The sequence below is a fragment of the Myiozetetes cayanensis genome, unplaced genomic scaffold (assembly GCF_022539395.1).
Source record: "Myiozetetes cayanensis isolate MyiCay16 unplaced genomic scaffold, myiCay2020 scf3, whole genome shotgun sequence".
Taxonomy (NCBI): domain Eukaryota; kingdom Metazoa; phylum Chordata; class Aves; order Passeriformes; family Tyrannidae; genus Myiozetetes; species Myiozetetes cayanensis.
In genome coordinates this window covers 5,439,640-5,461,650 of record NW_026087521.1, presented here as the reverse complement: position 1 = coordinate 5,461,650, position 22,011 = coordinate 5,439,640, and the positions used below count along the sequence as shown (strand labels likewise).

At 41.8% G+C, this 22,011-nt stretch overlaps 1 protein-coding gene across 14 annotated transcripts in view; it reads right to left on the bottom strand.

Annotated features, from left to right (window-relative positions):
• Window positions 1-22,011, bottom strand: part of CELF2 (CUGBP Elav-like family member 2) — a 556,709-nt gene that overhangs the window by 85,218 nt on the left and 449,480 nt on the right. For all 14 annotated transcript variants that reach the window (XM_050324875.1, XM_050324869.1, XM_050324865.1 and 11 more), the window contains one exon: window positions 16,385-16,467. In XM_050324875.1, coding sequence (XP_050180832.1) covers window positions 16,385-16,467 — 83 coding nt within the window. The remainder of the gene's footprint in view (window positions 1-16,384; window positions 16,468-22,011) is intronic.

Below are 22,011 nucleotides of genomic sequence, written 5' to 3'. Positions count from 1 at the left end.
ACTTCATTGCCAACTGGTTTTGCTTTTTTAAACCCTTGTGACTCACAAGTAATACCAGTTTCCCAGAACTGAAAGAGGTGTATTTTCCTATCGAAAAGAACTGTTTAGAATGACTTCTCTAGGGTCAAACTAACTTGAATTACGCCGTCAATATCTGGCTACAGCTTCAGGGAACGTCTCTGGGAACCAGGGACAGTCTCTAAGGCCAAATAAATACTAGTGAATAAAAGAGGCAAGGGACTGCTCTCTGGCTCTTAAAAGAAGTGGCATGGCACAGCTTGCATTTACGCAGCCATACTTTTCCTTCCTCTCGAAACAGGATGTCCTTGTCCATAGTGCCTAGGGGGAACAGTGTCTAGCCCATGTTATTCCCCCAAATATGCCCACACACCAGGCAGGAAAGTGCTAACCAGCACTGCTTGCTTCACCAGCACAGGCAGAGGTTTGGATTCCCAGTATCGGCTGGAGTAATTTACCTTAGTTTATTCACGGGTAAAAGGAGGACAACTGTGCATTCATCACATAGACTCTCACAAATAAAATGTAAAGCAGTTGCTGCAACTGCCTGACTGATGGCATAGCTAGAAGATTGTTTGCTGTCATCCTTTCATAAATCCCAATTTAAGGCATTTAAGCTGTGCTAGGTATTCATACAATTTTAGTGGTAGAAAAATGCGGTCAGTTACTTGGCCACCCAGATTACTGTCAGACATATATATATATATGCATATTTTGGAGAGAGAGAGAGAGAGACAGAGGGAGGCAGGGAGGGAAGGAGGAAGGGAGAGAAGCAAGAGCAAATGAATATTGCTGGTGTGTGCCAAATATAGTTCATGCGGTAATGCATAACATCATTATTTTCTATTTAGAGCACAGAAACAAGCCTATAGCTTGCTTAAAACAACTCGTTCCTTTTACCGGAGAACACTAAGCCCGCTGAAATTCAATGGCTTTTGGAAGCTTTCCAACTCAGTCATTTGCAATCCACTACACTCTGCAGTTCAAATTCAAGTTAAATTAAACATCAGTTAGAGAGACTAAAAACTAAGCTGTGCTTTAAAATAATATTAAAAATTTTAAAAATAATAGAAATAATAATAATGGAAGTAATAATACTAATACTAATAATTCATCTAGTGATCCCTTCCACAGTCACCCCCACATCCTGCTGTTCTTCCTGTACATTTACTTATTAGGCTATAGCACTCAATCTCCTTTAAAAGTTGTATCCTCATATAGCAATTAAAAAGTTGGATGTCTTAAAAGAAATTCCCTTCCTAATGTACAAATAACTAGTGTTGCTCTGTTAGCAGTTCTCCTCCATTTATTTAATCCCTTCATTTCTTACCTCCCACACTTATGGCAACAACTCCAAGACGAAAGCGAGCCCAACGGAGTGGAGATAAAGAACAGGAGGTATGGCCAAAAATTGTCTCTTCAAAATCACTTGGAAAGCAAAGTGATTAACTATCTTCTCTTCAAACAAATGAGGCTTTACAGAACCTATTCAATCCTAAAAACAGACATTAAGTGGGATTCTATACCTTGTTGGGAATAATGCCTTGGGGATATTTCGCATCATCCATGCTTAAAAAGCAAACCCATTAGACTTCTGAGCAAAACATGAGATATTATTTTAACAGCAAGAGTTATCCATCTCATCTGCAGCGGCAATAACTTCTGTTGACATTTTGCCGATTGAAGTTTGCATGCCAACGGGGTGGGGCGGGAAGACAACAAAAGTCTCTCCGTGACATTAATTGCCCGGGTTTCAACACCCATTCAAGGTAAATGCGAGGAGCAAAAAATTCCTGCCCAGGTTTCCGAGCGGAAAACGAAGCGTGGCGAGGCGGCGCTTTGCCCGGCGCCACGCAGGGAAGCGCGGCATGGGCCGGAATGACGATCCGAAGGGAGGGAGCCAAGCTGTGCCCGCCACATCAGAGCCTGAGCTCCTCACGCTCTAATTGATTCCTCTCCTAACACCACTGCAAGGTACTTACTGCCGCTATCTCTTTTCAGCAGAAAGGAAGGAGATGGGGGACTAAGGCATAGAAGCTACATGTGATTCATCTGGAGTTATTCCACAACTGAAGCAAAGCCTCTCAATCCAAAAATCTTGTCATTTTATCGTCAGATACAGGTAAGACATTAATTAGCGTGTGCACTCCACACAAGCATATTTTTATTTTACAGTATAACTCCCTGGATACCCTGCTCAAGAGGTAACATAAGAACCTGAAGCAGTGATCCAGGGCTGCTGGAGCAACCAAATGCCAGCCAAGCTGTTGTGGGTTTGGGATCTCAGCTAATAACTAATGCAGCCCTGTGCTGCATTGGGTGGATTTGCCCAGCATGACCTAAGATGCCACGACTCAATTCCCAGCATGACACAAGTCTTCCAGTCAATATCCCACCGGACATGACTCAAGTGTTCTGAAGCCGTACTTTCTTCCATCTCCCTAGTTGGGCGTTTGCTTCCTGAAGTCAACAGGAGGTTAAGACTCAAATAGGAGTACTTTTCCTTCAAATCTAAGAATGCTCCCTTGCCTCATATCAGTATTTGGAAAACAGAGCCAGAGCAAAGCCAAAATGGACTACCTATTAACTCACCTTTTATGAGAAGTCCTCCCACCTCCCATGGGAATTAAACAAAGGCCCCTCAACCATCCGAAAAGGAGAAGGCGGCAAAGCAAGAGTTTGTGCTTACTTGGGCGGTCTGCAGAGGCAGATTTCACATTTCTTCTCCCAGAAAAAGTCAGATTCCCTGCTCAGGAATCACCGACTCCTGAGGGCATATTCAGCAACTTTCACCCTTCTCAGAATCTATGAAGGCTCAAAACAGTGTTCCCACTTAAAAAAAAACCCTCTCTACTGCCAAATGGAAATATTCAAGTAGCTCAGTCTGTGGTCACCATTTTAGGGTGCTAAGCTTCGAGCCTGGTCCACAGGAAACCCCTCCCTTTCTACATAAATCCCTCTGATTTCACATTAACATCTAGGATGATTTTTAGAAACTTTTTAGATCCTCTATCCTTCTCCCCCCCAAAAAACATAATCTCAACAAAATATAAAATAAATTCTCTTTCAGGTTACCAATGGCTGTGAAGAAATTTAGTTTAAATGGAAGGTTTTTAAAAACATGCAATAGCTTTTGTAATGCAAAGCACAAACGTGGTTCTCAGTGAGGCCAAGGCTAGCAGGATACTAAATGCTTGTTTTGCACAAGTTTTATTATAGGATTTACGCTGTTCTGTGCTTGCATGTACTGTCTGCTCTGTGAACTATGCTCTGGGAAAACACCATGTGATTATGCTCATCAGTATCCTCTACCTTTGCCAAGCTAAAATTCAGGAAATAACCCTTTAAAAGAAATGACTGGGAACAGCAGCATTTCAGAAAGGCAAGAATGTACAGTCAGGGCCTTCTCTGTTTGTTTCACAGCTTTATCTGATCTACATTCATCTTTTCAATTTTTTGCTTTCACTTAATAAGTGAGAAATCACCCTCAGCCACTCCCCCAGTTTCCCATCACAGATTTTTCTGTTCATTTACTAAGCAGGTCTTCTGCCTTACTCTTTCTGTAGCATGGAAGGTCACCTTGATCCAACAACGCACTTGGGCTCCTCTTCTGACAGAATCTGGAGTCTATTATTTGGTACAAAACTCAAATTCTAGCTATAGGAATTTCTTTTTGCTTTTTCTTTTTTTTTTTTTTATGTAAAGCTTTTTTAAAGTTCTGTTGGAAGGCTCTCCTATTTGCATTACAATGTACTAGCAAGAACATCTTACAGCTAAAAAGTATGATTGAGGTAAGTCTACAATAAGCCCCCAAAGCATCAAAATTATAACTTCTATTGAAATTCTACCTTTTAAATTAGAGCAAAGGGTACAACACATAGAAAAAGTAGGCACTGATGATGTGGGGCTGCTGCTGTTTTCACTTCTAGCAAAGGTGCAGAAAAGTTCTGAGTTCGGAATACATCTCTTGATTCACAATTCCCACCTCTCCAGAAGGCAGAAAGCAGTCAAATTCCTCCCTGTTACCAAAAAACAGACCAATCCACATTTCTTCAAAGGGCAGATATGAGCCCCCAACTACTTGTCAACACGCATGCCTCTAAATATTGCAGGGAATAGACAAAGCATTCAGGGTAGAAAAGAGGTTTTGAATGAAGATGTCAGAAATCCTACTCTCCTGACTGAGATCAGCTGGGATAAGTAGTACAGTTTTATTGTTGAACCAGCAGAGCCATAATATTTTACGCCAAATGAGGATATGGCTCATAAATTCTATTTAAGCTCTCCATGAGCTGAAGTTACAGGAATTTTCCACGACTATCCAGTATCAGCATCCAAATAAAAGCTCTCAGTGTTATGCCAATACTCTGCAGTGGCAAAATAATCTGGCTGTGGAGAGAGAATGAAAAAGATACCTTGATATTTGATCACATCCATCTATGAAAACAGAATGACACTGCAGTCTCCAGCTGCAAGGATACACAAACAGACACTGTCCACACCAAAATATGAACTTCTAGTTGTGTACACACACAATTACAAACAGCAGTAAGAATCATTTCAAGCAACCATGTTATTTTTAACCACCCTTTGTATGAACTCATTCTCTTTAATTTTTTAGCATCTCTGTAGCTAATGTACTCTGCCAGTGCTTTCTTTGGGATAAGGAAAGTGGTTTGCACTCAAACTAAACACACGGTATATATTTATAGTGCTAATCTTTAGGAATTCTAATGTATTTGAATGTTTCTGTCAATAGGTGTTTGGGAAGTTAAACAAACAAAAAGTAAATGGACATTAGCTCAAATATATATTTTTGAAGAATGAGTCAGTTCCAGCTGGCTGTGGTGGTTGGATCAAGATGTGATTAGTAAAAGGGATGGCATCAGGAAGAGTAAGTCAAAAACCAACCTGCCTCCACCCATCTGAACCAGCATCTGACCCCAAACATGAACCTTAATGCCTGTGTCCGGAGACAGGGCCCCTTGATTCCCCTCAGAAAAGCAACAATATGCTTCATTTAGTGACTATAAATGTCAGCATGTGAAAAGTTGTCTTCCCTTACTTATTCTTTATTGCTACTCTGCTCAATTAGAAGTTTGAGTTGTGCCCCGTGAGGAACATCTTTATGCGCGACTTCCCTAAAGGTCAAAGAAATCTCTTTGCGGAGATGGCTTCGGGTGGAACAGCTGGAGGCCACGGAGAGCTAGCAGGAAGGTCCTCTGATAAAACCAGCTGAGCTAAAAGCTCTCACACCACTCATCCTACCTGCTCCAAAGGCAGCATTTAGAGCTATTGGGAAGTCTTGAACTCCTGGTTTCTTGGCATATGCTATTTTTTCTGAGAGAGGCTAATGCAGCCTGAGGGCTGTTGCAGTGCCAGTGAAAGCTAGCAGAGGGCAAGGAAAGCACAGGGGAAGAGGAATGGGTGCAGAGAAGAAATTTCCCCCATGCCACGCCCTCTATTTTTGGCTCTCATGTCAACAGGGAGGAAGACAAGTGGCAGACACGAGGGCTGTCAGCTATCAGGCCACTTTTAAACCGGGATAAATCCATGTAATTCTTTGCAAAATGAATAGGGTCACAAGCGGCAAGGGACACGCCTGCCTGAGCAACCCTCAGAGCCCTCCAGACACAAGCATATAAACACAGCACTTAGACTGGCTGAAGCTCTAACTTAGCAAGATCTGTCTTTTTGGCTAATCATATATTTTTGCACAAATAGGAGGATTCTATGTTCACACGAGCATAGCAATTTCCTGCACTTCTTAGCAAGTGGAGAAATGAGAGATGAAATAATCCAGTAGCTCATCTTGAACGACTTAATGCCAATACAGGATTACTGCCTATGCCATATTTTCTAATACTTTCCTACCCCAACCCCCCATAAGGACTGGGATTTAACTTTGTTTCCTTTAGAAGATTATTCTAATTGAACAGATACTGTTTATTTTTCCCAATACTTGATCCAAGCTTTATTTCACCTCTTATGATGGTAAATCCTCAGTTCTCTGTACAATCAAAAATAATTCCCATTTATCACTGGCATTTGGGCAGTACTTGGCCCTGAAGGAAATAAATGCACCATCTACATGGATGCTGCTCTGGATGCTTGGTGAGGTACTCCCACAACAGCACTTATCCTCTCTGTATTCTTTGCAATATCTGAAATGAACATACTGTATAATAACACAGCACATTTTCCTCCAAGGTATTGTCAGGAATTTGCCACAAAATAATATTAGTTGCTGTCTGGTGGATACTCGCTCAAGTGATGGTCTAGAAAACAAACTCCCTTCAATCATTTGAGCCATTCACAGCTGAATGGAAATATAAAGGTATCACATCCCTCGCATCTCTGCATGAGGCTGTAACCCCTCTGAGATCCTGGCAGTGGTAAGGAACGCTGGAGTGTTGTGTTTATTTTCATGGTGGAATTGCAAGCTTCAGTTATGGAGGTATCTGAATTTCAGTTCACAGAGTCACAGAACGGTTTGGGTTGGAAGGAACCCTAAGGCTCATCTTGTTCCAACCCCCTGCCACAGGCAGGGATACCTTCTGCTAGACCAGGTTGCTCCAAGTTCTTAGTTTAAAACTAATCTTACCCTCTGATTAGTGTCTTATTTTCCCACAATCTTACTTTCTTCAACACAGAATTGAATGTTCTCTATCTTGAAATCAGTGATAAGGCTCTATTCATGCTTTCTTAAAGATCGTTACAGACTTCTAATTATTCCTTTCAGACGCGAGCTTCGTTTTCAGTTTCTTTCTCTGTTTCTTTCTTTCCTGTAATTCTCTTTAAGAAGAGAAAATTTCCACTCACTGCAACTTGTAATGGCTGCAAGTGGGAATGGGTGAGCATTCCTAGGATGAATGACAGAGGCAGTGTATTTATGAGATTCCCTGATACATTGCAAATTCCATTTGCAAAGAAGCAAAGTTGCTTATTCTAACCCCTGCTTGCGTATCCCCCCTTCCACGATGGCCGATAGCCCATCTCTGAGCTACAATGGGGTGAGAGCTGGGATTGACTGCAGACTGCTTTAATGCCACTCTTAATGACAACTTGTGAAGATTAGGAAGTTGTCAGAATCAGATATCAGCAAAAGCTCCAGCTTGCTTTGTGAAGTCAGTCTGAATTAATTAATGGGTAGCTTTCCTTTGATATCGCTTTGATATTTGGCTGCAGCTGGATAAAAATCAACCACAAAGGAGGCTACATTTTGTTTACCACTGCTTAAGACTGTTTAGCTCAATGTGAGATTTTTTTTCTTTTGCAGTTTTTGCTTTTTTAACTTCCCTGGCACAAGGCAATAGAGATAAGCTTTTGCCAATAAATAGCGTTATGGTGGCATCTTTTTCAATGATTGCTTCTCTCTGCTCCTGGAGATACTCAGGCTACAGTCTGGGAGCAAAGCCATTACTGGTTTCAGCAAAAAGACGGACATTCCATCCCTTTTTTTCCCTATCCTTCAGATATTATGGACCATTCCAAAAGTGAGACAAACATTAGCCTTGTCCTCTCTGGTAGTGCTTTTCTTGTTATAAGGTATTTAACACTTTAATCATAGAATCATAGAAAGGTTTGGGTTTGAAGAGACCTTAAACACCATCTAGTTCCAACCCCTTCTATGGGCAGGGACACCTTCCACTAGACCAGATTGCTTTAGGTCTCACCCTTCCTGTTCTTGAACACCTCCAGGGATGGGGCATTCACAGCTTTCTTGGGCAACTTGTTCCAGTGCCTCACCACCTTCATAGGGAGGAATTTCTTTCTAATATCTAATCTAAACCTGGCCTCTTTCAGTTTAACACCGTTATCCCTTGTCCCACTGATACTGATATTTGCTCTCTGCTTTAGCAGGTGCTGATGGCTTGATCCACACACTGACATCTTGAAATATAAGCTCTGCAACTACGTGTCTTCCATAACTTTTCAGGGTGGGAATTCTCTTTCTAGTGTCTCTAAAGGTTTTGGATGTCTACCATGACAATCAGATAGAACATGTCTGTACTCCAGATTGGTGCTTGCACCCAAATGAATCCCTGAGTATTCCTAGCAGCCCCGGGGACCCTGCTGGCAAGAGGAGGAAGGATTTCTCTGCACACCACAGGGAAAGAGCAGACAAAGAAGTGGCTCTTCCAACTAAGCCGATGAAGATGATAATTTCTTACAGAGAATGAGCAAAAAATCAATTATCTCTCTGGGTCTGCAAAGAGTGTTTTTAATTAGCCAGAATATGATTGTCCAAAGTGTGTTATTAGAGCAGAAGGCTTAATCAAGCCACCCAGTTTCACCTGGTTTTCCAGTATTATGCGGTTTCTAATGACCACACAAAGGACAGAACTTACGTTTTTCTCCCTCATCATGCACGTTGGCACATAGAACAGCATGGGGCACCTGCACAGTGTGGTTCATTACCTGACTGAAATGGGAGAAAGCTGGCTGGGAGAAACCTCAGCTTCCCTCACTCTTAAACGAGACACCATTGCAACCCTTCAATAGCGGTGGACCACACAGCACAAGGTGTTTGAAGGAGGCAGCACAGCTCACAGGGTTGGACACAACGGCAGGAGGATGCTGAACAAACAGTCTCTCTGTTATAAACACGCCATGAGGCCCAGGCTCTTTAGTCGTAACATAACTCAGATCCATGGGTGCCAAACATTGCTGTCGAGGCAGGTAAATGGCATCCAAGGGCATCTCTAATGATGTTGCTTCCTGATGCCTGCAACATTGTTTACGATTTGCCTTTCTAATTTCACGATTGTAGGAGTAGTCAGACAGCTAGGAAGGCTCCCTGAACTAGTTTTTCATTACAAAGACAATTTTAATAGCTCGTGTCGTGGTGCTAATGAGGCTGACTGAAGCACCTGTACTTTCTGTTCCAGATAACAGAAAACAGCTAACACCAGCAGGAGGATAAATAGCTGTTTAAGAGAGTGCCTGGGCTATTATCCTTAGGTAAGCATCCCACCTAAATCTTGGTGAGCTTTGCAATACCCTGGGGTATCTAGTGATGGCCTCTTGATTTTCTTCAGAGCTTTCCATTCTGAAGTACACAGCAAAAGGTTCTCTGAATCAGTGATTTTTGGGTACCCAGCCTGAAAGTGATATCCTCTGAACTGATCCTCCACCCTTGCTGAGTAAGATGTTCTACGTTGGACAAAAGAGTCTGGAGGGATTTTGCAAAGTGGTGACCTCAGCTGGTCAGAGTTCTGGAAATCAGAGGTAAATCCCAGTGTCACATGCCAGAACGGTTTGGCCTTCTGGGGATGGGCTTCACATCAGTGAATTTTTCTGAGGTCAAGCCAGTACTATCCATTACTTAATTTCCATCCCAGTATTATTACACTGCAAAGCTGTGCAAAAAAATTCCTGAACTACTATAAAAGAACGCTCTAAAAAAGCTAAATGCATCTAACTGCATTTGCAGATGGGCCAGTGTGCTCCTGCTTCCCACCAGATCTGCTACATCACGGAAAAGCAACAGCCTGATAGGAATGTCTGGGGTCTAAAACAGCTCATTGATGCTCATGCCCTGTGCAGCTCTTCACCTCCTTGATACACTCAGGTTTTAGGCTGGGGCAACACCCCCAAGTAATGCAGATCAAGGTTTAACCACCTTCTCCCAGTGCCTCAAGTCAATGGATCTTCCTGCACTTCCCTATTCTTGGAGAGTGTCTTCCAAACGTTTGAAGCTTTTCCAAAGAATAAAATACTTTCTAGAGCACAGGCTCATATCCAGATATCACATTACTTGAGTCAGTGCCCTCAGCACTAGGCAACCAAGTGCTGTGACTTGCTTTCTTTCACCCCCATGAGAGTTTAATATTTTCATACACAGTGGAACAGCTTCAAGAGCAGAAACAGTGACCTCTAATCTCAACTAAGTCCAGTGGTGAAGGCTCTGTTAGGTCAATGCAAGTTAAATCCTTTCAACAAACAAGTCAGAGAGGATATGAGCTGCATTTTCCTGACATGCCAGAAAGTTACCCTAACGATCAGGCTGTACAGGAAGGTGAATTTGACCCCTCATCCTTCACTGAGAAAAAGGGACAATATAACTATGAATTAAATGTTTTGCTCAATTTAGAGAAGTTATTTTCACTTGGTCAATATTCTCCTCTCCCTACACCTGCACAACACCCATCATTCTGCCATCAAGCTGCAAGTTCAGCTACTTACAGGGATTTCATTGGGCTCCTAAATCACTTTTTCCCATTTTATGAATCCAAGGCTGGTGATCCATTATGTGTTTCACAGCAACTGTAGGTGCAAACCCAGCCTTTCTACTAAGGTACCTGAATTTAGTGCAAACATTGATTTTTTCATTGAAGTGACAAAGTCAGTGCAACATTTTTCGGAGGGGCAGAGGTGGAAGTGGTGTGTTTCCATAATAAAAAACCACTTTTCTTCTGAGCTGGGCAAAATCTATCTTTAAGTGAGTCCATTTGAATTGTATTTTAAGGGAAGGAATGGGCCAGATTCACTTTCTTAACATCATTCAATGTCTTATAGCTCAGTTTCTAGGAATAAATGCTCCCTGGGAATTCTCTGCTTTCCCATCTGGTTATTTTTATAATTTAAACAGTTCTAGACTTTTTGGATCCTTCATTAAACAGCATTTGGCCATGCTATATGGGTATTGAATTAGTTTAATTTGTCATCATAAATCAATCACCGCAATCCCTTAACTAACTTAATTGCTCTTTGAATTCCCTTTCTGTTTGTCAAAATCTCTCAAAATCACTGATATATCATATTCAGGCTATTATTCAAGTCATATTGGATGATTAACTTTTTATTACAGGTAATTTTTACATAATGTTCCTATAATACTGACAAACCATAAGGCCTAAAGCAGAGCAGGGAGCTGGATATTAAAACACTACTCCAGAAAGGAGTATGCCAGGAGAGTTATTAGAAAGGAGCTCATGATGTAAAGTGAAAATCAGAAATATATTTGGGTTTTTTGCTTCTTGTTGGACAGATGGTATTTTATCAGAAGCTGAATGAGGTTTCATAGTAAGTTGTCATAAGTGCCTGCATCTGGCAAACAAGGAAGACATGAATATTTTACAAAACAGATCCTACAAACTCCACCTTGCTGTTAAAATATTAAGAGCTTTCTCAAAACTGTATTTCCCCATTGTTAAACTCTTAATTAAATCAATTCATACACCTAATGTCCTAATTTCAAGCCAGAACTTCAATACAAATGGTTTGCTGCTACTTGGAATATGTATACCCCACCTGAAATAAGAACCATGCAAACCATGAGTCTGTTAAAAGCATCGGGAGTGCAGAGGCCTAAATAAGTGTGGGCTGCTAATTATTTCTGAGATAACCTTAGGTATGAGGATATATCAAAATATGTACATAAGGGCAACAAACAATTGTTGTCATGTCCAGTCAATCTAATTTCAACTACAGAGCAAAGACTCCAAAGAGTTTTAGATGTAGATTTTACAAATGGATGCCCATTGATTCCAGACCTCAAACAGCCTCTGCATGAGATTAAAGGTGCATTTATTCAGTTATTTGGCTCCAAACATCCAACCAACATATACTGCTCATGTTACCTATCTGCACTTAACTCTTGCCAGAAAATCCTATCAGATTCACTACTTAGCAAACCAGAACACATTCTGTTTTTAAAATAGAGTGTGTTAAAACCAAAACAAAGAAGAAATGTCGGTGCCATGAAGGCAGTTAAAGTAGTCCCTACATAAGGCTCTTTGAGGTTTGCCCTCTGTATAGAAGCCAATTTTCACTAAGTAGCAAATTAGAGCATGTGGGAACTGAGATTATTACATCTAATGGAAGGTACAGAATAAATTCAGATGGGTGGAATTTATTGGATTACTCTGTTTAGGGAATAGAAGTTAAACACCTCTAACGAAGCCATGAGATTCTTAATGAAGATGAGACTAGTTAAGGCCTCAGTTCTACATCTCAGCCCGAAGAAGCACATTTCTAAGATCATTATCACATTCAAATTGAGGTTTTGCCTTTTCTCCCTTCTGCCTTTTAAAACAAAATCCAGATGAACACTCCAAGAAAACCCGACTATAAGCTGAATAATACAAACTGCATCCATATGAGCTATGAGGGTATCAGCTGTGTGCTTCCCACGTTTTATTTGAAACAACACATCTGAAAAGTCACGTTGTTCATTTACAAGACATAAAAGCTACTTGTGATTCCAGCACCAAGTAAACAGAAGAGAACTGTCCCTGTTTCGTTGATCTGATTCATATATAACAACATGCCTGTATTTCTCAAAGACTGCATTTCTACTCTGCCTAGTAGCAATCCTACATAACAACTGATATCTTAACGCATTTTTCGGGGAAGATAAAAGCTCCATTATATGACAAGGAATATTATGACTAACAGAGAGATTATACTAATCATGAGTAAGAAAGATGATGTTTGATCCTACTTGTGCAGAAAGTTTTTTAAAATTTAAAAAAAAAATCTTTTAAACGAATTTCTATCCTCAGGAAAATGATTAAAACCAGAAAAGCCTTGAGATGTCAGCTGGTGACATGTTTTTCCTCTTTATCTTTCTTTTTTGTTGTTGTTGCTGTGAAAAAAAAAAATATCTGAGAGAATACAGCAAAGTGCATCATTAACTTCTTATTAATTTTATAATACAAAGGCAATTCAGTTAAAATAGTAGTGCTGCAACTTTAAATTACAGAACTAGCTTGGTATTTAATGAGAGATTTAGCACAGCAGGGTTTCTGTTAAATTAAGTTGTGCCTTCACATCACAGTGGGAAAACAGGTGTATATTGGTTTAGAATTATGGAAATGTTGACTAATTCCAAGGCTTGTAATCAAACAGCAAGGCACCCTGCAATATTTTCTTCCAAGATCCTGCATTAATCATTTATATCTGGTCTTATTTTCTTCATGTCCACTAAAAGGATGCAGCTCAAAGGAGCAGATCAAGCGCTCGTGTCTCTGTTAAAGATGAGGTCCAGGCAAAAAGCAGAGATAGAGACAGAGCACTGCAGGCTTTGCTCAAATACCTACTTAAATTAAACTGAACATGCAGTCTTGGAAGGGGAATGAATTTCACACTAAAAACTCCACTTTTTTGGCTCCACTGGTGCTGATCCAAAACCTCCTTAACTGAGACACACGGAGCAAGTCTGCATTTAAGAAATGAAGGGACTAACCCCCAAAATAATCTAGGCTCATTCATTTAATGAAGACAGAGGTATTCTTCTCCACGCCTCTGCAGCAGCACAGGTTACACCTGAGTGCAGGTAAAACACAGATGAGTTCCAAGCGCCACAGCATCCCTACAGCCCCCTGCTCCTGCCTCTGCCAGCTTTCCTTACCTTACACTAATAAATCACCTGCCTTTGCCTTGGATTTTCTTCCTGGGCTATTTAAGGATGCCTTATCTGATGCATGGTGGTATTACAGCACAAGTGAAAGGCACAGATTCTTCTGTTTCCAGGAGATACCTTATTACTGAACCTCCTGCCGACCATACCTCGTTTACTGGAAGCAAGCTGACACTTGATGCCCAAATGAACCTGATCCAAATTCATCCCTTGTTGCAGCTCTGCCAGAAGATTGCTTCCATTTGCTCTGAGATTATTTCACACATGGACCTATCCACTACCAATTCCTGCTTGTTCAGTAAAAGCTGCTTAGCAGGCAAGAGCAACAATACAGAAACTGCTAAAATTCATATACGGAGAATCCTGCTAACGTGAAGTGTTTTCAGCACGTGTGCCACAACTTTAAAGCATGCTTAAATGAAGTTATTTTGGGCATACACAGATGCAGTATAACAGTATCTCCATATATGCTGAATGCCAGCATACTGCACGTGCAAAATATAGAATCTGTTATATAATATATGCTGAATCATCCTGAAAGACAAGTAGTAGATCTGTATTCAAGTTGCTTCTCTTTTTTAGAGGTGTCCACTTAAAAGTAGGTATAACACCTTATCTCGAAGTCAAATCTAAACATCTCTGGTTCTACAGTCATAGGGATGCAATTTCCACATTTCCTTTAAAGAAAAGTTTGTAACCTCACAGTCAGGACATAAAAACACAGCTTGGAAAGACAAAGAACTAGAGAGAGCTTTAGAAACATTATTTTTGAAATAATAAAAAAAAAAATCAAATGGTACAGTAGTGTCTCTAACTGCTGCCTGCTCATTAGCTGTGCAAAAATGGGGGAGAAAATGATGCCCTGCTCAAGTAACGCAGAGCTGAGCCAGCTTTGTCATCCGAATGTGTAGAAGTCTGAGAAGGAGTCTGCCTCTCCCAGACACCTACTGGGATAACCAAGATCTCTCAAAACACAGCAACCAGCTTGAGGGGCTCAGGGAATAACAGAGGAGCAAAGAAAAGTGGCTGAGGTAGCTGGGGTTATTTAGCCTGGAGAAAAAAGGCTCAGGAGAGATTTTAACGCTCTCTACAACTACCTGAAAAGGAGGTTGTAGCCAGGTAGGGGTCAGGCTCTTCTCCCAGGCAACCAGTGACAGGACAAGAAGAAATGGCCTTGAGCTGTGCTAGGGAAGGCTCAGATTGGACATTATGAAGAACTTCACTGAAAAGGTGGTCAAGCATTGGAACAGGCTGCTCAGGGAAGTAGTGGAGTCACCATGGCTGGAAGAGTTCAAAAAACAACTGGACGTGGCTCTCAGTGCCATGGTCTAGTTGATATGGTGGTGCTGGCCCAAAGACTGGACTCAATGATCTTGGAGGTCTTTTCCAACCCTAATGATTCTACGTTTCTAAAAGGACCCTCTCTGTTTCTAAGAGAAGCGACGTGTAGATCTTGTGGCGGAGCTTCAGGGATGCTGTCTGGGCAGGGTGCTGCTCCAGCAGCTCAGGACCACCTCCACTAGAGTGTCCATCCAGTCTGCACAGCCATTTGACTCTAAGCATGCTGGAGAGCAATTGCTCAGTGAGCTGGTGTAAGTGCAACATTAGCTGAATTGGGTTAGAGCACTCGTCCAAGGGCTCGGCTTTTTCTGGCAGTGGGGATGGGAACCAACAAGGAAATCATCTCTCAGAGCCCTCATTTCTCTCTGAGGATGACAGATCCCTCCTGTACAACCTTAATGCCGAGCCTGCTACTGGGAGGCTTTTAAGGTCTCGACACTGCCCCTTTTGAGAGCCAGTTCCTGGAAAACATCACTTAAATCTCAAGTGCTGCAATTTTTCTCCTGTTTTCCTGTGGCTGGCCAACCTCTGCAGATTTCCTACCACCACTTCTAGCATTTACACTTGTAAATGACAGAGGACTCCAATTTTGCCTTGGTGAATTAGCAGGATTCACAGGTAACTGTCCCACATACTTCTCTACACTGGTCATTTCCATGACAGATGAGGTGGCTTTCCTAATAGGAGTTACATAAAATGAGCTGGCCAGATGTGAATTTTTCAAACATATAGTGTCCAATTTCACATATAGCACATAAGAACTAAAGGAGATATGGGTCACATAATGTTCAGTCCAGTCAGTGCTCTCTTCATTTATATAGTGTATTTATTTATTTTCATGTCTGTAACCAGACACTTCAAACATATACTTCAACATTTCTCCTACATCAAGAAGGAATAAACCTGCACTCTTTATATTTTTTTCTTTTCCATCCTCAAAATATTTGGCTATATTCAGCAGGAAAAATGAAAAGAGTGGAACAAGAAGATTTCAGAGTTGAGACATGCAATTACCAATGATATACTTCTCTCTAGCCCTGTTATTTAAATATAAACTACCACAGGGTAACACAAGGAACACTTTGTACAACACAACCACGACTGTTTTGAGTGCTGGTGTGAGTTATCAGTGGGAGCAGGTGGTGAGGAGAGGTGGTGGCAGGGAACAGGATGACACTGTGCAAGCAGCAACGTGGTACCATGCTCTACAACACCCTGAGATGGGCAGCCACCACACCGATGCATCCAGGCTGGTTAGAAACCATGTGGATAAAGTCTGTGTTTAACAAAGTTGGCTGGTGTTTTTTGTCTTTTGCTCTTCTCTCCCTTTTGAAATTTAAAGCCCTGTTGGTGTACTGGTTTTCTGCCATATTTCAACCCCCCCCCTCCCTCCTCCCTAAGTAAAAAAAAAAATAGAAATGAATCTACATTGCGCTTTGGTCACTGCCTCTAGTCAGCAGGTATCAGCACTATTTCCAGCCAAGGGACTTTCTACAGAAGAGCAGCTGCCTGTGGAAATGATGCCAGGACACACCATCAGGTTTGCCACCCTCCTTGCAGAGATCAAGGGCATTTGGGGTACCAAGCAGCACCGAAGAGAGCAAAAGGGCTATTTTTCTGGCAATAAAATAATTAGGATCAAAAAGTAAATGTACTCACCCCAGGTAAAGTTTTAATATTGTGCAGTGCATTCTGAGCCTCAAGAGCAGCTTTTCTTGTATAAAATGTTACGAAACAACAACCTATAGAGAGAAATGAAAAGCTTTCAGAAATTAGTGAGTACGATTTGTGAGAGTACAATAGGCAGGGAGAAAAAACAGTGGTTGAACAACACAATATGAAAGCTGGAAATGTGAATTATCCTGAGGCTGCCTGAACGACATGAATAAAAGAAAGCTTGTATGGTTTAAAATAAAAAGTCCCCTCCTGTGCATTGCATCTATAGTACACCTACATTGTTAGTGAACTGTAATCACTTAGAAATTGTTAACCAAAATCCAATTGGCTTTGTACAGTGTAAATAAGGTTATATTTTTCTGAAGGCTCCCCATTATACTTTGAATATAAGCAACATGGCAAGCTCAAGCAGTGGGAATTCATTGTTGCATCCCAGGCAGAAAATCAGGTTAAAGCAGGACCTTATTTAAAGGGCCTTACATAAAAGAGCTCAGGTTGGTTCCCCTCCTTTTTGAAACCACGCAGGACTGGAGGTAGGACACTTGTCTCAGTTGCAAGAATGAAAAGTAAGCTACAAGAAATTCACCATGGTGGGATAGTGGAGCCTGCTGATGGTTGACAGCATAAAGGGAGGCTCTGCTCACCCTGCATCTGCCTAATCCTCAGTAAAGAAGGTGGGGTTAGCTGCCTTAATCCTATGGTTTTCCCTTTGACAGCATGGTCCAACTGGGTGGTCTGTGCGATGGGTTGCTGCCACTTTCTCCACTGCAAACATGTAAAGTAGCTTCTGCTGCAGCACACACAACCCAGGCAGCTCAACACCACCCCCAGGGTGAGGTCAGGGCTCACGAGGGAAGAGCTATAATGTGACATGCATGGGACAAACAACAAGGACCAGGGTTGCCTTGCTGTCCCACAGCAAAGAAGTCTGCCCCTGGGCATGCAGGGGATTCATGCAAAGAACCTACTGAGGGAGGTCGTGGTTGTTGCCAGTGGGATGTTTGACACAGCATCCCACCTTGTGACTTCAGCTTTATTTCCAGCGGGAGGGAAACCACTTTGAGAACAACACTTGCACACTTAAGTCCATAACACAAGATTGCAGGTATAGACACAAGGAGAATTCACGCTTGGAAAGCTCCCACCCAGCACAGCAAAATCAGTGATGCAGGAATACCCTTAGGGAATAACTGGTTGCTACTCTGTCCACAGGGGAAATACGGTGGGGCTGAATCCAGCCCTTGTCCCACAGACATGGGCAGTCCCTGCTTTGGAGCCACATCACAGCAAGGAGAGACCCCCAAGCTCCTACAGAGCTTGTGGATGCAGATGTGGTGTTTGGTGACCCAGCTACTAAGGGGAGAGGAAAACATGCTGGAGAATGCAGGTTGGGAGGCAGAAGTGGCTCCTGAAGTAAAAACCTACTTCGCATCAAACAAGACGATGCAGGTTTTACTGATGAATCAGAAAGCAATCCTGTTCTCTTAAGCACAGTCAGAGGTTTGTTACAACTCCAGAAAAACGTCAAAACCAATCAGTAAATTAAAGAAACCAGGGCTCACAAGCCGTGGTATTCCCTTGGAACATGACACAGATAAAATAATCTGTGCTTTAGGCAGTGAGCAAAGATGATGTTTGCATCAGCTCCCTAATGCTGGCCAAGGTGAAGCAACCCAACCCACCTGCCATGCCCACTTGTGCTCAGCCATGCAGCATCCTCGTAATGGCAAAGGAGACAAGGAACAGGCGTGCACAAAGCAGAACACAACAAACATTGTAAGTGACTGTGTAGAGGTGGTCCTTGGAAGGAAGGGCTGAATCCAGAACTGCCCCTCTGCTGCCTCTTGCTTGGCTTAAGCTGTGCATGGCACTGGGAATGCTACCTCCAGCTCTGCAGCCAGACCAGCAACAATCATTACCTCCATAACAAGGAAAGGTGGCCATGTATTCCCAGCTGGAATACAGCGAGTTTATCCCTAACACAGAAAATCACTTGCAGGCACTACAACACATGGGCAGGCAGGTAATGCAGACATAACACAGCTGAGAGAAACATTTTTTCATACTGCCAACAGCTTCTTTCAAATTTCACACTTTACAATGGAGACGGTTTAATAATTATTTCAGTAAGCGCAACATTGTTCTCAGGGACGTGTGTTACAGACAGCCACAGCCTGTTTGTGTTTCTTGTGAGTGTTTGGAAACCTTTCATTTCACTGGAAAATTCTGAAAATTTGGATTATTTTTCTCCAGAATAAAACTAGGAAAAAAATCCGAGTTTGTGACATCTAACAGTGCAACTTTGAGACAACAGTGCAACATTTTTCTATCCTGCCAGCTAGTCCCAAATTCTATCTTCTCTTATTTCTTCATTTGGTTTATTACATTTCTAATATATATAGCTTTTTAACCAGGAGAGAGGATTCAGAGGGGAAAATATCAAGCTGTAATCATAAGTTTGCAATTGCCATGTCCTTTTCCACGGGCCCAAAGAGTTTCATTTTAGATTTCAGCTCTGTGGGTTCATTCTGATAAGGAGAAGTTTGAAATCTATTGGTTTATCATTCTTGGCACTACTTGAAAGAACTGCACTTGAAAGATGAATATGCTGTGAAATACCCTTTAACTGGTCATTTTTGGGAAGAAATAGCTCAGGATAGAAAAATGTCTCTGTGAATGAGGGCTGGAAGAAAACAGTAGCTTAATGGGAAATGTGCAGATGTTTCAGGCAGGTTATCAGACCTTGACAAAAATGAAGACTTCTAAGCTCACAGACTGACACTTCTGAAAATGCACATGGATAAAAAATTTTCTCTGGATACATTTGGCTTGTATCTTCTTAAAAAAACCCAAACCCACAACAAGAGCCCGTTTGCTGTGGTTTGAGGAGTGCATGGACACCTCATTGTGGACATCTGAATCTGCTACAGAGGTCAGGGCTGGACTCAAAAATGAAAATAAGAAAACACAGAAGAACAGAAAAGGCAATAGAGCACGTGGTCCCCAAGGAAATGATATTCCTCAGCCTTTCTAGAGGTTCTTGCTGCCATGTTATGCAAACTGTATTTAAGATACCTTCAGTGTAAAATCTCTTTGGCTCAGTACATAAGAGAAAGTATCAAATTCAGTCTTTTCTGAAGGAATATTGGAAGGGAAGACACCTGTGTAAAAGGACATGGCTAATCTGTGCTTTAGGACTAGTAGCTGTCCCCTGCTGAAAGACCTTCCTCCCTCCATTTTCCCAAAGTAAATGTAATATTGCCAAAGACAAACAAATTGCCCAGCTGGAAAAGAAAAAGTACATTCCTACTGAGAGAAAAACAAAAAAATACAACGCTCCCCTCTCCAGCCCCCTGCACACATAATCTAAGCTTCATCACCAACAAACTTGACAGCATCTTGAACCACAACTAGGCTTTTCTGACACTCAGATAACTCAAAGCCCGGCAGTGATAACCTTCTCCCCTTCTAGTCAGGGCAACTTAAAATGTGAATTGGTTTGTGGACATGAGTCTGCCAATCCTCAGCAGCCTGAAATACAGCCTAGTTTAACTCCACGTGGGTTAGTGTATTCTTGCCCAAAGACACAGGAGCTCGTGCTGCCAGTCAGTGCCTCCAAAGCAGCAAATCTCCTGCGCTCTGCTAAGCTGGTTGTGCTCTACTTGGAACAGTATTTACTACAGCGTAAGACATTTCTTCTTTGTACCTTGAAAAAAATACTGAATGAATCATGCAGATCCCTACAGTCCCTTAAGGACATCGGCAACAACTTCATGGCTATCCTGCCAGATGCTTGAACAGACTGAATAAAACCTGCCACTCCGTGCTGCTCAGCATCTAATGGCAACAAATGGGATGCCTGAGAAACAACAAGCAGAAAACAGCCCTACTTCTCAAGGCATCTGACAAGCAAACACTTCAGTGTGGACACTACAATGCTCAACTTCAACATCTCATGAAAAAAAAAGGGAAAAGATCTCTTATTTCAGCTTGTTTTTCTTCTCTCTCTCTTTCCCCCTTCCCCCCTCCCCCTTTTTTTTTTTTTTTTTTTTTTTTCAAAGGAAATTTAGTGCCAGAAAAAGACCTCAAGGTCCCAGCCATTGGGAGAGAGTTGACACATTCAATTCTCCATGACACATTCAATTCACAGGCCCTTGCTCAGCCTGCCAAAGGCACCAATTAGCACCAGTGGTGGAGATTTTATTTATTTAATTTCCAGGGAAACCTGTTTAGCAAGACAGTGACATGGGCAAAACACCTTGTGCTGGCTAGAAGCAGCTTTAAGTGAGTCACTGTCAAAAATGGCAGCGACAGATTACAGGGGGACCATGAAGCCACGGGTTCACTAAAGCAGTCATTTAGGAGTTAGGGAGGGGAAAAGGAAGAGCAACTGGTGAGGACTCTCACACCACTGCAGCCATGAACTTCTGCTGGCAGCGAACCTGGGTTTTTGGAGGACACACACGCGCATTGTGGAATTATGACAAACTGCAGTTTTCGCCATGAAACTTCAAAAAAAATGCCGTTCCTACTGTAAGCAAGAGGATTTTTTTCAAAGAGCTGTTAGTGACCTCATGCAATGGGACTTCTCCTCCCGTGTGACTTCTGCCCTACGACCCACATTTACCTGCCAGCAGAGCAGTCGTGGCTTTGTTAGGCTGTAAGATACAGCTGTATGACATCGCTAGGAGCTCCGCCATCTCATTATTTTTATCACTTTCTCACAATTCAAACACAGACTAATTACTCCGTGAGAGCTGTTTACATTTCTAATTTTGAACAACTAACAAAGGGAAGCTCTCCTCCACTCGGAGATGTGGCTTACGCGGTCCTCGTTGGCATTTAACGGCACTGCGATCTGTGTAAGAGGCTTAATCCCTCAGCCAGGATTTCATGCTTGAATGAATACAGCAAACCTCCATCTTGCTTTGGGTGAGAAAAAGTCTCTTACAGCTCCCTAAACTGACTGCACAATTCCTATGTTAAAGTTACCAGGAATTACACACACGCATCAGTACAAGAAAATAACCATCGGATGTGGACAGGAATTAAAACAGTTGTTCTACCAGATGCTCTGAGGTTTTAAATTGCTTGAAGAAAAATATTCTGCAGCTTCTTTGTCCTGAAAATTTAACTTCTGGGAATTAAAAGAGAAAAGAGAAAGGAGAACCTCCCCCACTCATATTTGTTGGTCTGATTTATTAGTTTCTATAGTTTTCAACTGTCAAAATTTGTCAGTTTGGATCTCTCTGCATTGTGCATATTATCACCTGCTGCCAGTATCTGAACCCTAACCATGGGGTATAGAAATACAAGAGCTTATCAGGGCGCCTGCAAAGCCTGCAACAACTTAAAAGTATGAAATTTGCTTTACCTTCTACACTAATAAAATAAACACTTCAAAACAGCTATAATGATTATCTGATGATTGAACTCTGTATTCTTTTAGCAAGTAATGGAATCCTGGCAGACAAATTCAATTCAAAATACATTCACATTCAGGACATCAACAAAGTCATCATGTTGTGAATTGAAAATTCCTTTAAAGGCTGCGTTTGAATTCTAAGGGGCTGACAGATCAAGGGACTGAAGGCCCTGGAAGGCTAAAT